The 16,411-nt window shown below is 38.2% G+C and overlaps 1 protein-coding gene across 1 annotated transcript in view; it reads left to right on the forward strand.

Moving 5' to 3' along the window:
• The first annotated feature begins 510 nt into the window (after positions 1 to 510).
• Positions 511 to 16,411, forward strand: part of LOC136126984 (hypoxia-inducible factor 1-alpha inhibitor-like) — a 32,775-nt gene continuing 16,874 nt past the window's right edge. Inside the window, 2 exon segments of the mRNA XM_065882420.1 lie at positions 511 to 538; positions 15,999 to 16,127. Coding sequence (XP_065738492.1) covers positions 511 to 538; positions 15,999 to 16,127 — 157 coding nt within the window.

Here is a 16,411-nt window from a genome sequence, read left to right on the forward strand (position 1 = left end):
GAACCATATTAAGAACTCTATGCCCAATTTCTCATTTAAGACTTAAACCATAAAGTAAATTATATTTTTAGCCCCATATAAGGAACTTGATGTTTAGAGATATTGACTCACCCAAGATCATAGACCAACTGAAAGACAGAGCCTGGACTCTGATCTCAGGTTATCTGACCCCCAAACCTATCCTTCTCATCAATGCTACTCAAAGCACTGCTTTGTTTATGTGTTCTATATCATATTACACAAAAGAGAAATTTTTTGATTCAACGAGCCTATGAAGCATGTCTATAAAGCCTTGGAGAAACTGTACTTAGACCTTAAGAGGATATAGAGAGCCAAAAGTAGATTTAGAGTTCCCAGTAACCTCCATATTTTATTCTTGGCTTCCTCAATAGAGGCAAAATCCAAGAGCATTAGAGCTGGAAAATGTCTTTAAAGGTCATCTTGTTTAATGTCTTCCTTTTAGAGATGACGAAACTGAGGTTTCCTCAATGATAGGTATCATTTCGAGCAATGATAGGACTTTCTCAATGTCGTCCAGGTAAGTTGTGGCAGAGCTAGTCCAGGGTGTTCACTGCTTTGGAAAGACAGAAAAAAAATCTATTGGTAGCATGAAATGAACACAATTTAAAATAATTATCAGTCTGGGATTAAAAATAGCCAAGCATGCTTGATTAAATCTACTCTTGGGAGTTAAATACTTGTGGTGTAACTTAGTAGGAATGGATACATATATCTTAACTTCAGTCTGTGTTCTTGATAGTTTTTTGAAACCAACCATTAGAAAAGTGATTTACTTGACCCTGGTGCATGCTAAGATAATTTACGAGCTTGTGATAAAAAGGGATAAGGTTGTGTTAAAGAATGATGTGTAGATATGCTTGGGTAGTTTTGTTGAATCAATAGATACTTGGATCTTGCCATTATATAATTTGTTATTTGACATCTTCATTGGGGAAATTTACTATCTGCCTACTCAGTGAACTCACAGCTAATACCAAATTTGAAATGATGTGAAAATCAGTGTTTTACATATGCTACTTCATTAAAATGGATGTGATTATAATTAAGCCAAGCATGGGATCAGCTCATAGTAGAAGCCTAAGGAATGGCATTTGCTTGTCCACCTTTAGGCTGTACTGGAAATAATTCAGATACAGCTTCTCATATCCACATTAGTTGGGGTGAGAACTAAATAAGAAACTCTGAAAAAAGCACACCAAGAGAAAAATTATAGAAAATCTAAATATTCAGCACCATAATATCAAGCAATCAACCTGAATGACATTGAGGAGGGTATTCCATTAGCTGACTGTAAAGTTTGTCTAAAGGAGTCAACATGGCTCTTCCTCAAGTCTAAATACACAGTGGACTAAAAGTTATAGTGAATTTTCCCCTTCAATATGTACCTTGCTGAAATCCATTCATTAAATGAGTAGTGGGCTTTCACTTATTGAACTTAGTGTGTTAAATGCAGTTCAGGCTCTTTTTTTTACTGTCCTGGAGTCCCTTGGTTTTTCCAGGAATAGAGATTGTGGTCCAGATGATGTCTACGTACCTTGACCACCATGATTGCATCCCTCCTTTGGGAAAGGGGTGGCTTAGCTAGAGGTCAAAAGATGCTTGTTCTTGTCTTCCTCATCCTCTTTCTAGCAACTGGGGAGTCCCTTAACTTCTTTCCCCTTAGTTTCCTTAGGTATAAAATGCAGATAATGATCTCAGGGGCATTAGGGGTAAAAATGAAGATAAAAATAATAGGTACAATTTATTGAGCATCTACCATGGGCAAGTGCCTGGGTTAGGGACTTTAAGTGTGTTATTCCATTCAATAATCACTAAAACTCTGGGCAGTAAGCATTATCCCGTTTCATAGACAAGAAAAATAAAGGTTAGCCTCAAAGAGATTAAGTGCTTGTCCAATGTCACCTGGCAGAATCAAGGTTTGATATGATTTCTCTGATTTCAAAGTGAATATTCTTAGTCACTAGGGTGTGCTGCCTCTGGTAATAAACATATAGAGAACATTGTTAAAAGCAAATAATGGGGAGGGAAATTATGGAATACCTTCAATATACTTAACATCGTGGAAGGTGTTTTCGTAGGTAATCCTATTTAATCCTCATGACTCTTGGGGTAGCTATCTTCACATTTATTATTTATTTACTTTTTCTCTGATTTCAATATATTTCTGTACTTTGCCTAGGTAGAAACCAGAACACTGGTGAAATCACACGAGGTCTATAGTATGAAATTACAATATTATAAAATTGAAATTATCTCATTGGATGTGAAAGAATGGGTTGTGAAAGGGAATGCTGGTTCTTTGTGACGTCCATCTCAAGAGTGTACTTGAGGGCTTTGAGGATTTTCTTTGGATATATACTAGAAAAGAGCAGGCTAGAAGAAAATAATTAAGGGTCAACACGACTTTTCACAATGGTAAATGTTATAGTTGCATTAACATTTGTCTGATGTAGTTTTGCTTTTCTAATAAACCTGAAGTGAGAGTAATAAGGAAGACTCAATATGCTATGGTTTTGTTTGGAGATGTGAATTTGTAAGTGTAAAAAATTCCTCAAATATATCTTTTATTTTTGAGGAATAAACATAGATATAGTATTTAGGGAGGATATCTTTATATAATAGACTTCATAAACACTTCTTTTGAAAAATACAAATGGTCTAAATGGAGAATAAAAATATTATAATTGACAGGACAGTGCTACAGGTGTCTTTTAGAAGAAATTTTGATATCATGTGGTGAAAAGTATAGGATGGTTTTCAAAAGATGTAAAAGCTGAATCAGAATACAGACTATTTCTTTGCCTAAAATATTTATTTTAAAAATATCACTTGGCTTTTTAGTTCTCAAGTCTCATAAATATTTATGTGTGTGTACATGTGTGGAGAAAGTTTTCAATACATTAATTCTTGTTCTGCCTAGATTCTCCTACATTTCCCTTGTCAATTTGGCTTTACCTTGAGAGAAATTGTTAATTCTAATTGATTTTGGCTAAACTGGCAAAACTCTTTGAAAAGTTTTCAACCAGTGCCAGCTTTTCAGGCACTTTCTCATACTCATGGTAGATGAAAACAGTTTCCAAGCAATATTTCCAAATAGACGTTCTTTCTTGTTACTTCTTCAGGCACACCAGATCATTGGCCTTTTGATGCACGTACCATCAAGTGCACCTGTCTTACTTATTTCCAGTCACTGTACAGTTCGCCATAAACCCTCTGCCACCCTTCCCAGGCCTATTCAGAAGCTTTTGCTTCTAGCCTGAGTGTCAGGCTCAGTTCTCTTTCTGGTTTGCCTATCACGTGATTGGCTCCAGTTGTCACCAAACCCTTTTGTATCTCTTGTGAGGCACTGCTGCCTGTGTTCTCTGACTGTATCTTCACCAAGGAAGCCATTGTATATCAAGGAAGCTAAGATCCATCCTATGAAACCTGCAAAGATTCTCACTTAAAGACTTTAAACATACTTTCAGAGCCAGAGTGAAATGTGCCAGCCCCGATGGGGACTTAAAAGAGCTGGTAGGTGGAAGAGGTAGCACCTTTTGTAGAATGATCTCTGTTGCCAGTGGTGGAGCCAAGCTCTGTAACTGGAGACTAAATACCTCTTTCAGTGCTACCAAGAGAGCTGAGAGATATCCAACTCTGAATCAGCTTGACCAACAGCACGACCATGAGAAAAGAATGAAAGGCCCCAGTTACACTTGGCTGGAATACACAAGATCTCTGTAGTGAATAGTTCATTTCCATCTAAACTTTCCCAGCATTAAGTTAAAAAACAAGTGGCTCAAAACATTTTTTAGGATTTACTGCTCACACATTACATAGTGAATAATAATGGGTTTTGTGAAACACATTTGACAATTATGTACTGTGGGTCAGCTGTAGCTGTGACTTGATGTACCCTGAGTTAGAAGTGTTTGTTCTCTAAAACACATGGTTCCCAGACTTACAGTGTGCTATGATTTGATTTTCAAATGCCAAAAACAAAAAAGCTGCAGAATGCACTAACATAGAAACATTTATATAGGGAAATTTTCAGGTGAGGGACTAATTCCAAATGGAGAGTAAGACATGGGAGGAAGATAGCATATTAAATGGTCTGTAGATTCACATTGGTATAGAGATATAATCCTGGAACTTTATATTTTACTTAAATTTATAAACCTTTGCTGTGGGCAAAGCATTAATAAAGTTATGGTACAGAGACCCCAGTCTGCATGGATTCTTGGTTCTCTCTTATATAACACGGGACCTCAGGGCCTATCCCATGCACACCCCACCTTTCATCCACTAACCCTCCAGCAAAACCCTCAGAGTGTGTGAGAGACTAACCTCTATGAAAAGTTGATAGCTGATCCTTGAACAATGAGTATAAAGAATCTCTTAAGAAAAGGGAAGAAGATTCATTCTAGAGAAAGAGCTTTTTAAAAGGCTGACAACATTATAGACCTGAATTATGATAAACCAACAAAAGCATCTCAGTATTAGGATGATGTACTAGGATGCTAAGATGAGTGAGGGGTGCTGACAGCTGCATGCACAGAAGGGGATAATCAAGGTGGGCGTGGAGGCCTGAGTGCCTGTGTGCCTGGTTGCACTCATGGGGAGATGGCAGACTGTGGTAGAAAACCAAAGTTAAATGCAGTGAACATTGACATACTGAGTTCTGAGATTTAATTACTGATATAGTATGTTTGAGTTATCCCTTGCCAGGGGAATAACTGCCAATAAAAATCTGGTGTCAGATATTAGATAGAAAAAGAGAACTAATTTTTATAAAAGCCATTACTTTAAGCATAGAGGGCTCTGGAATCCTGTGATTTAAATCTTCTCAGTGCTCTGACTAGCTCCTCGTGTATAAGACCCACCTCACAGGGTTTTTGCGATGATTATATAAGATTTTCATGCTTAGGCCCAGTATAGGCTCAATGCCTGTTAAAGGATTATCCCCTTTCAAAAATTCTCACTTTAACATCATTTTTGTTGGTTTTATAAGAACTCCTGTTAACTTAGTTTTAGGAACCATTCGAGTGTAAAGGGTGAAAAGTTACCACAGGCAAGTGGTCTTATTACCCACGCATTTTATTTTTCAGAAAAGGTTACATGCAAAAAAGGGATTTTATTTGCATCTTCCTTGACTTGCAGTCTTTCCTCCTCAGTTCACCCATCATGGGCCTTATCTTGAGGCAACTTGACCAGACTGTTGTATAGATGTCTTCTTTTGTAGAGGGTCCATAGGATTCCTGTTTTGAGTCATCAGATCATTTGAAATAAAATCATGAGATCCAGATTGATCAACAACCTCCAAAAGCCTCATGAGGGTTTTGTCTAACTTCTACTGATCTCGTTTCTCCAAAGTTTATAGTTTAGATCCTCTGGTTCCCATTTTTTTCATTATAATCTGGCCAGTCAATCTACCTTTCTCTTCTTTTATAGTTACACATTTTGGAATTTCTTGAATTGGGCTGCTGGCTCTTAAATTCTTCCATGAGATAAAAGTTTTAGCAGAATCTTACTAAATTGGTCTAAGAAAGAAAGTTATATCTTGAATAAACACCTATTGTATAAAATTGAATGTTTCCTACCATTTGTTGAGGGTACATTTTATTATTCTTTTCACTTATCGTTTGTTAGCTTCTAGGCATATTTAAAAGAAGATCCCAATCAGCCCTGATGGATGCTGATATTTGGCCAGATCTACAACTTAGAACAAAGTGGAGGAACGACTCAATTATCCTTACTCATGCCTGAATTATCTGTGTAATTGGGACAGAGAATTACAGGCAAAGAATGCTGCCTATTGCTATTTTTAAACTCTGCTCCCGCTGTGTTCTTCTTATGTTTCACTAGCCTGTCACTGGCTTTAAATATTTTAGTTATCATAATTAATGATTTGGTTGAACCCTGAGGCTTTCTTAGCAAAAGGTACAATTTGCAAATTGAATAGCAAATAATTACATAGGTGATATCATTCATGAATAGGAAATGAACAGATACATTGTGTGTCTTCAGATTTGGGTATTTAAACAGCATGTACTCAATTTATTAGTGACAGTTATGAGAGGCTACTATTGTCAGAGTCTTAGGTGTGCGTGGGAAGGAAATTTACATCAAGAGTGATAATTGATCTTTAATGATATAAAGAGAGGATTGTCTACTTGACCTTCAGAGTGCTTAATGGTAAAGAGGAAACACATTCAAACTGATTTCCTCATACAGGTAGAAATCTTTTTGGTTTCTGTGGGTTTTGTTTGTTTGTTTGTTTTGTTTTGTTTTCCATTTTAAAATAGAAAGTGGAACCATAGCCCTTAGAAACAAAACATAATAAAACTCAAAGACTGGACTTCAGACAAATCTTAGTACTGTGCTTGCATGCCAGTTGTTACATAATTATAATTAGTAGGTATTTCCAATTTTAGTGAACTCTCCTATTTACCAAGTAATGGGTTACTGTCATTGAAAGTTAGATATCTCCCTTCAAAGGGAAAACCTGCTTTAATACCCAACCTAAAAATGCACTTCCATAACCAAAGACAGCTTGGCTATAAATAGACAGTCATGATGTTATTGCAGCTGAGGAGATTTCATCCCATTAGAAACTTCACTCAGAAATGTAGAGGAGTGCTTAATAATGAATGAATGTGATTTAAGGCCGCTTTATACTGATGACAGTTTTCCTATAAATATTACAGAGACGTTTAAATTTTTATCTCCCGTAATTCTAATGAATGAATTTCCCTGACCCTTACTGAAAATTGTACCTGTAAAGTCTGCAATTTACTGATGATTGCTTGGGCTATTAAAGAGACTAGGATTTCAAAACATTTTCATTTCATTCATAGATTCCTGTAATGCCTTCGGAGCCAAAGTTTAAAGAAGCTGGGTTGGCTGTGCTTCGAGCATTAACCACTGGGAGAGTGTTGTAGCTTCTTCAACAACTAACTTCATAAACACAGTGAAGGTCCAACTAAAGTAGAAACATGGGGGCACACTGGGAGCCACTGTCCCGTGGATGGTGTGCTAGGAAAAATATTTAAAAAGGAGAATGGTGCTGTGGCTGCTACTGCTATATTTTGAAAGAGTGTGTCCAGTCCACTTGCATTTGTACTAAAGTATTCCTACTCCTGCATTCCAGCCTGCAGTATAAAGACTAAGGGACTGGGATGCGAAAGTCTTGCTATAATTATTTCCAGGATTAATGCTAACTAAGTAATAACACTAATTAATTTCTGTCAAATACAAGAGTGAGCGATGCTACATTTAGCTAGAATTATCCAGCTTTTCAGATAACTGTAGCTTAACTCTTCCAGTAATACAGGGTTTAGATTTTATTAATTTATTCATTGTAATGGGATACCGTCTAAATTGCCAAACTTATATGGCCCAGGCGGAAAGTATATCAAACATATAAATTCATCCATCAACATTTTTTGAGTATCTATAAGTGATTGAATCACCATGTGGGGTAAGAGTGTACTGTTTCAAGAAATATATACACAAAGTTCACAAGAATATGGGCAGAAAAGTTATATGAGAATGGTATAGGGAGAGATGCACTGGGGAACTTTCTAGACATGATGTTGGACTGAACTTTAATGATGAGCTCTTTCTTGTTAATGACAGAAAATACATTTCAGGCAGAGAGCAAGTATACAAAGCATCCATGAGTAGGAAACAAAATTTAAATTCTCTGATAACATATGTGATATAGGTTTATCCTTTTCCCTCATGCCTCCCCCAGTTGAAAATTTCCTCAGATGTTTAACTAGTCACTGTAAATTTGATCTCAACATCTCCTGAAGCTCTTCCTTCCTATCTTTTCTGCCTGTGGCCACTGATTTAGTTCAGGTCCTCCTTTTGTCTTCTATGGATTATCACAGTAGCCTTCATACCTCCAGCCTTACCTTCCTTTATCCCATTATTCACACTTTTCTCAAAATGAGCTTCGTGAAACACATCCAATCACATCACTCCCTTCTTCTGACTCCATTACCTCCTGGATGAAGGTCAGACTCCATGTTCAGGGCCTCTTCTCCTGTCAAGTCACCATGTCCACATTCACAAATGGATTCATTCACTGTTCTCCAAATATTTCATGCTTTTTCCCGTCTTCTTGCTTTTATATTCAATATAAGTTCTTTTCTATGCCTCTATTCATAGAACACCCTTAATTCTTCATCCCTTAACCCAACATGTCTTTCCAGACACATTTCAAGTATCCTCTCCTCTTGGAAGCAATTCCTGGTTCCTTCTGCTTCAGTTACATGTACCTTCTTTGTTTTCCCATAATACATATTCCTGTCTTCTAGCATGTATCACACAGTAATAGACAATCCTCTGTGTGTGTGTGTGTGTGTACTTTATCTCTCCATATATGACTCCTAACACAATATTGTACATGATAGAAATTATCAATGAATTAATGAAATGAATAAGCTACTTCTTCCCAGGAATGCAGTGTGTTTATTATTTTTATAATATATCCTCATATCAACACCTTATAGAAAATTCAGTTATCTTGAAGCTGTCTTGATAATTTTGGCACATTTATTGCCTAGGACAGTTCCTAGCGCATAGACTTTGATTCATAAATACTTGTTGACTGAATGAATAAAGGAACTAGTGTTATGGGTTGAATTGTGTCCCCCACTCCCACACACACACACACACACACACACACACACAAAAGATAATGAAGTCCTATCCTCCAGTACCTGTGAATGTGACATTATTTGGAAATAGGGTCTTTGCAGATGATCAAATTAAGGTGAGGTTATTAGGGTAGGCCCAATTCCAATATGACTGTGTCCTTATACAAAGTAGAACTTTGGACACAGAGAGAGAGACATAGGGAGAATGCCATGTGAAGATTGGATTTGTGCTGCCAGAAGCCAAGGAATGCCAACAACTGCCAGCTAACCAACAGAAGTCAGGAGGGGGTCATGGAACAGATTCACCTTCATAGGCTCCAGAAGGATACTTCCTTACCTATAATTTCATCTCAGGCTTCTAGACTCCCAGAACTGTGAAGCAATGAATTTCTGTTTTTCCAAGGTTCTCAGTGTGTGGTACATTGTTACTGTAAACCTAGGAAACTAATACATCTAGGGACAAAGATTTAGATATTTTACCATAAATGGGTATTTAGGTTTTTTTTTTTTTTTTTAAAGATACAGATTATTGTGGTAGAAGTATTGGGAGCAGTCTACACTTTAAAATTGAGAATTGGATTTTCAGATTAGTGACCAGGCATGTGTATTTTTTAAATTTTATTTATTTATTTTTTAACACCTTTATTGGAGTATAATTGCTTTAAAATGCTGTGTTAGTTTCTGCTTTATAACAAACTGATTCAGTTATACATATACATATACTCTTCCCTCTTGCGTCTCCCTCCAACCCACCCTCCCTATCCCACCCCTCTAAGTGGTTACAAAGCACGGAGCTGATCTCCTTGTGCTATGCGGCTATTTCCCACTAGCTGTCTATTTTACATTTGGTAGTGTATATATGTCCATGCCACTCTCTCACTTTCTTCCAAGTTACCCTTCCCCCTCCTCATATCCTCAAGTACATTCTCTAGTAGGTCTGTGTCTTTATTCCCATCTTGCCCCTAGATTCTTCATGACCCTTTTTTTTTTCCTTAAATTCCATATATATGTGTTAGCATACAGTATTTGTTATTCTGCTTCTGACTTACTTCACTCTGTATGACGACTCTAGGTCCAACCACCTCACTACAAATAACTCAATTTTGTTTCTTTTTATGGTTGAGTAATATTCCATTGTATATATGTGCCACATCTTCTTTATCCATTCATCTGTCAATGGACGCTTAGGTTGCTTCCATATACTGGCTATTGTAAATAGTGCTGCAATGAACATTGTGGTACATGACTCTTTTTGACTTATGGTTTTCTCAGGCTATATGCCCAGTAGTGGGATTGCTGGGTCATATGGTAGTTCTATTTTCAGTTTTTTAAGGAACCTCCATACTATTCTCCATAGTGGCTGTACCAATTTACATTCCCAACAACAGTGCAAGAGGTTCCCTTTTCTCCACACCCTCTCCAGGATTTATTGTTTGTAGCTTTTTGATGATGGCCATTCTGACTGGTGTGAGGTGATAACTCATTGTAGTTTTGATTTGCATTTCTCTAATGATTAGTGATGTTGAGCATCCTTTCATGTCTTTGTAAGCAATCTGTATATCTTCTTTGGAGAAATGTCTATTTAGATCTTCCCATTTTTAGATTGGGTTGTTTGTTTTTTTTGATATTGAGCTGCATGAGCTGCTTGTATATTTTGGAGATCAATCCTTTGTCAGTTGCTTCATTTGCAAATATTTTCTCCCATTCGGAGGGTTGTCTTTTGGTCTTGTTTATGGTTTCCTTGCTGTGCAAAAGCGTTTAAGTTTCATTAGGTCCCATTTTTTTATTTTTGTTTTTATTTCCATTTCTCTAGGAGGTGGGTCAAAAAGGATCTTGCTGTGATTTATGTTATAGAGTGTTCTGCCTATGTTTTCCGCTAAGAGTTTGATAGTGTCTGGCCTTACGTTTAGGTCTTTAATCCATTTTGAGTTTATTTTTGTGTATGGTGTTAGGGAGTGTTCTAATTTCATACTTTTACATGTAGCTGTCCAGTTTTCCCAGCACCACTTTTTGAAGAGGCTGTCTTTTCTCCACTGTATATTTTTGCCTCCTTTATCAAAAATAAGGTGACCATATGTGTGTGGGTTTATCTCTGGGCTTTCTATCTTATTCCATTGATCTATATTTCTCTTTTTCTGCCAGTACCATATTGTCTTCATTACTGTAGCTTTGTAGTATAGTGTGAAGACAGGGAGCCTGATTCCTCTAGCTCCGTTTTTCATTCTCAAGACTGCTTTGGCTATTCGGGTCTTTTGTGTTTCCATACAAATTGTGAAATTTTTTGTTCTAGTTCTGTGAAAAATGCCAGTGGTAGTTTGAGAGGGATTGCATTGAATCTGTAGATTGCTTTGGGTAGTAGAGTCATTTTCTCAATTTTGATTCTTCCAATCCAAGAACATGGTATATCTCTCCATCTATTTGTATCATCTTTAATGTCTTTCATCAGTGTCTTATAATTTTCTGCATACAGCTCTTCTGTCTCCTTTGGTAGGTTTATTCCTAGATATTTTATTCTTTTTGTTGCAATGGTAAATGAGAGTGTTTTGTAATTTCACTTTCAGATTTTTCATCATTAGTGTATAGGAATACCAGAGATTTCTGTGCATTAATTTTGTGTCCTACTACTTTAACAGATTCATTGATTAGCTCTAGTAGTTTTCTGGTAGCATCTTTAGGATTCTCTATGTATAGTATCATATCATCTGCAAACAGTGACAGCTTTACTTCTTCTTTTCTGGTTTGTATTCCTTTTATTTCTTTTTCTTCTCTGATTGCTGTGGTTAAAACTTCCGAAACTATGTTGAATAATAGGTGTTAGAGTGGGCAACCTTGTCTTGTTCCTGATCTTAGTGGAAATGACTTCAGCTTTTCACCATTGAGGAAGATATTGGCTGTGGGTTTGTCATATATGGCCTTTATTTTGTTGAGGAAAGTTCCCTCTATGCCTACTTTCTGCAGGGTTTTTATCATGAATGGGTATTGAATTTTGTCGAAAGCTTTTTCTGTATCGATTGAGATGATTATATGGTTTTCCTCCTTCAATTTGTTAATATGGGGTATTACATTGATTGATTTGAGTATATTGAAGAATACTTGCATTCCTGGGATAAACCCCACTTGATCATGGTGTATGATCCTCTTAATGTGCTGTTGGATTCTGTTTGCTGGTACTTTGTTGATGATTTTTGCATCTATGTTCATCAGTGATATTGGCCTGTAGTTTTCTTTCTTTGTGACATCTTTGTCTGGTTTTGGTATCAGGATGATGGTGGCCTCGTAGAATGAGTTTGGGAGTGTTCCTCCCTCTGCTATATTGTAGAAGAGCTTTAGAAGGATAGGTGTTAGCTCTTCTCTACATGTTTGATAGAATTCGCCTGTGAAGCCATCTGGTCCTGGGCTTTTGTTTGGTGGGAGATTTCTAATCACAGTTTCAATTTCAGTGCTTGTGATTGGTCTGTTCATATTTTCTATTTCTTCCTGGTTCAGTCTCGAAAGGTTTTGCATTTCCAACAATTTGTCCATTTCTTTCAGCTTGTCCATTTTATTGACATAGAGTTGCTTGTAGTAATCTCTCATGATCCATTGTTTTTCTGCAGTGTCAGTTTTTACTTCTCCTTTTTCATTTCTAATTCTATTGATTTGAGTCTTCTCCCTTTTATTCTTGATGAGTCTGACTAATGGTTTATCAATTTTGTTTATTTTCCAAAGTACCAGCTTTTAGTTTTATTGATCTTTGCTATCATTAACTTCATTTCTTTTTCATTTATTTCTGCTCTTTATGATTTCTTTCCTTCGCTAATTTTGGGTTTTCTTTTTTTTTCTTTCTCTAATTGCTTTAGGTGTAAAGTTAGGTTGTTCATTTTAGATGTTTCTTGTTTCTTAAGGTAGGATTGTATTGCTATAAACTTCCCTCTTAGAACTGCTTTTGCTGCATCCCATAGGTTTTGGGTTGTCATGTTTTCATTGTGATTTGTTTCTAGGTTTTTTTTTATTTCCCCTTTGATTTCTTCAGTGATCTTAAGTAGTGTATTGTTTAGCTTCCATGTGTCTGTATTTTTTACAGATTTTTTCCTGTAATTGATATCTAGTCTCATAGCATTGTGGTCAGAAAAGATACTTGATACGATTTCAATTTTCTTAAATTTACCCAGGCTTGGTTTGTGACCCAAGATATGATCTATCCTGGAGAATGTTCCATGAGCACTTGAGAAGGAAGGGTATTCTGTTGTTTTTGGATGGAATGTCCTATAAATATCAATTAAGTCCATCTTATTTAATGTATCATTTAAAGCTGTGTTTCCTTATTTATTTTCATTTTGGATGATCTGTCCGTTGATGAAAATGGGGTGTTAAAGTCCCCTACTATGATTGTGTTATGTCGATTTCCCCTTTTATGGCTTTTAGTATTTGCTTATGTATTAAGGTGCTCTTATGTTGGGTGCATAAATATTTACAATTGTTATATCCTCTTCTTGGATCATTCCCTTGATCATTTTGTAATGTCCTCTTTGTCTCTTGTAATAGTCTTTATTTTAAAGCCTGTTTTGTCTGATATGAGAATTGCTACTCCAGCTTTCTTTTGATTTCCATTTGCGTGGAATATCTTTCTCCATCCCCTCACTTTCAGGCTGTATATGTCCCTAGGTCTGAAGTGGGTCTCTTGTAGACAGCATATATACGGGCCTTGTTTATGTATCCATTCAGCCAGTCTTTGTCTTTTGGTTGAAGGATTTACTCCATTTACATTTAAGGTAATTATCAATATGTATGTTCCTATTTTCATTTTCTTAATTGTTTTGGGTTTGTTATTGTAGTTTCCTGCCTAGAGAAGTTCCTTTAGCATTTGTTGTAAAGCTGGTTTCTTGGTGCTGAATTCTCTTAGCTTTTGCTTGTCTGTAAAGGTTTTAATTTCTCCATAAAATCTGAATGAGATCCTTGCTGGGTAGAGTAATCTTGGTTGCAGGTTTTTCTCCTTCATCACTTTAAATATGTCCTGCCAGTCCCTTCTGGCTTGCAGAGTTTCTCCTGAAACATTAACTGTTAACCTTATGGGGATTCCCTTGTGTGTTATTTGTTATTTTTCCCTTGCTGCTTTTAATATGTTTTTTTTTTTGTTTTTAATCTTTGAAAGTTTGATTAATGTGTGTCTTGGCATGTTTCTCCTTGGATTTATCATGTATGGGACTCTCTGTGCTTCCTGTACTTGATTAACTATTTCCTTTCCCATATTAGGGAAGTTTTCAGCTATAATCTCTTCAAATATTTTCTCAGTCCCTTTCTTTTCCTCTTCTTCTTCTGGGACCCCTGGTGCATTTAATGTTGTCCCAGAGGTCTCTGAGACTGTCCTCAGTTCTTTTCATTCTTTATTCTTTATTCTGCTCTGCAATAGTTATTTCCACTATTTTATCTTCCAGGTCACTTATACATTCTTCTGCCTCAGTTATTCTGCTATTGATCCCTTCTAGACAATTTTTAATTTCATTTATTGTGTTGTTCATCATTGTTTGTTTGCTCTTTAGTTCTTCTAGGTCCTTGTTAAATGTTTCTTGTATTTAATCTATTCTATTTCCAAGATTTTGGATCATCTTTACTATCATTATTCTGAATTCTTTTTCAGGTAGACTGCCTATTTCCTCTTCATTTGTTAGGTCTGGTGGATTTTTACCTTGCTTCTTCATCTGCTGTGTGTTTTTCTGTCTTCTCATTTTGCTTAACTTACTGTGTTTAGGGTCTCCTTTTTGCAGGCTGCAGGTTCATAGTTCCTGTTGTTTTGGTTGTCTGTTCCCAGTGGCTAAGGTTGATTCAGTGGGTTGTGTAGGCTTCCTGGTGGAGGGGACTAGTGCCTGTGTTCTGGTGGATGAGGCTGCATCTTGTCTTTCTGGTTTGCAGGTCCACGTCTGGTGGTGTGTTTTGGGGTGTCTGTGGCCTTATTATGATTTTAGGCAGCCTCTCTGCTAATGGATGGGGTTGTGTTCCTGTCTTACTAGTTGTTTGGCATAGGGTGTCCAGCACTGTAGCTTGCTGGTAGTTGAGTGAAGCTGGGTCTTGAGATGGAGTTTTCTGGGAGATTTTCGCTGTTTGATATTACATGGAGCTGGGAGGTCTCTTTTGGACCAGTGTCCTGAAGTTGGCTCTCTCATCTCAGAGGCACAGCATTGATGCCTGGCTGGGGCACCAAGAGCCTTTCATCCACACGGCTCAGAATAAAAGGGAGAAAAGGAAAGAAAAGAAAGAAAGAGAAAAAGAAAGAAAGAAAGAAGATAAAATAAGTAAAGTAAAATAAAATAAGGTAAAGTTATTAAAATAAAAAGTAATTATTAAGAAAATAATGTATAAAAAAACGGATGGACAGAACCCTAGGACAAGTGGTAAAAGCAAATCTATACAGGCAAAATCACACACAGAAACATACACATACACCCTCACAAAAAGAGAAAAAGGGGGGAAAATATATATCTTTGCTCCCAAAGTCCACCTCGTCAATTTGGGATGACTCCTTGTCTATTCAGGTATTTCACAGGTGCAGGGTACATCAAGTTGATTGTGCAGCTTTAATCCGGTGCTCCTGAGGCTGCTGGAAGAAATTTCCCTTTCTCTTCTTTGTTTGCACAGCTCCCAGGGTTCAGGTTTGGATGTGGACCCACTTCTGTGTGTAGGTCACCTGTGGGCATCTGTTCTTCGCTCAGACAGGACAGGGTTAAAGGAGAGCTGATTCAGGGGCTCTGGCTCACTCAGGCCGGGGGGAAGGAGGGGTACGGATCCGGGGCGAGCCTGCAGTGGCAGAGGCCCACGTGACGTTTCACCAGCCTGAGGCACGCCGTGCGTTCTCCCAGGGAAGTTGTCCCTGGATCACAGGACCCTGGCAGTGGTGGGCTGTGTAGGCTCCCCAGAATGGGGGTGTGGATAGTGACCTGTGCCCGCACACAGGCTTCTTGGTGGTGGCAGCAGTGGCCTTAGCGTCTCATACCCGTCTCTGGGGTCCGCGCTGATCGCCGTGGCTCATGCCCATCTCTGGAGCTCCTTTAAGTGGTGCTCTTAATCCCCTCTCCTCGCGCACCAGGAAACAAACAGGCATGAAAAAATCTCTTGCCTCTTCGGCAGGTCCAGACATTTTCCCGGACTCCCTTCCGGCTAGTCGTGGCACACTAGCCCCCTTCAGGCTGTGTTCACGCCGCCAACCCCAGTCCTCTCCCTGTGCTCCGACCAAAGCCAGTGCCTCAGCTCCCAGCCCCCCCCCCCCGGCGGCGGGGGAACAGACAAGCCTCTCGGGCTGGTGAGTACTGGTCGGCACTGATCCTCTGTGCGGGAGTCTCTCTTCTTTGCCCTCCGCAGCCCTGTTGCTGCGCTCTCCTCCGCCGCTCCAAAGCTTCCTGCCTCCGCAGCCCGCAGTGTCTGCCCGGGAAGAGGCTTCCGAGTGTGTGGAAACCTTTCCTCCTTCACAGGTCCTTCCCACTGGTGCAGGTACCGTCCCTATTCTTTTGTCTCTGTTTTTTCTTTTGCCCTACCCAGGTACGGGAGGCCTTTTGGGAGGTCTGAGGTCTTCTGCCAGTGTTCAGTAGGTGTTCTGTAGGAGCAATTCCACATGTAGATATATTTCTGATGTATTTGTGAGGAGGAAGGTGATCTCCACGTCTTACTCTTCCGCCATCTTTAAGCTCTCCCCAGGCATGTGTATTTTTATAAAAAGCTGCAGGTAAGCCCCAGCGTGGGTGATGCCGGCTACCTCCAGCCTGTCTTCTCTTCTC

This window comes from Phocoena phocoena, chromosome 8 (assembly GCF_963924675.1).
Source record: "Phocoena phocoena chromosome 8, mPhoPho1.1, whole genome shotgun sequence".
Lineage (NCBI taxonomy): Eukaryota > Metazoa > Chordata > Mammalia > Artiodactyla > Phocoenidae > Phocoena > Phocoena phocoena.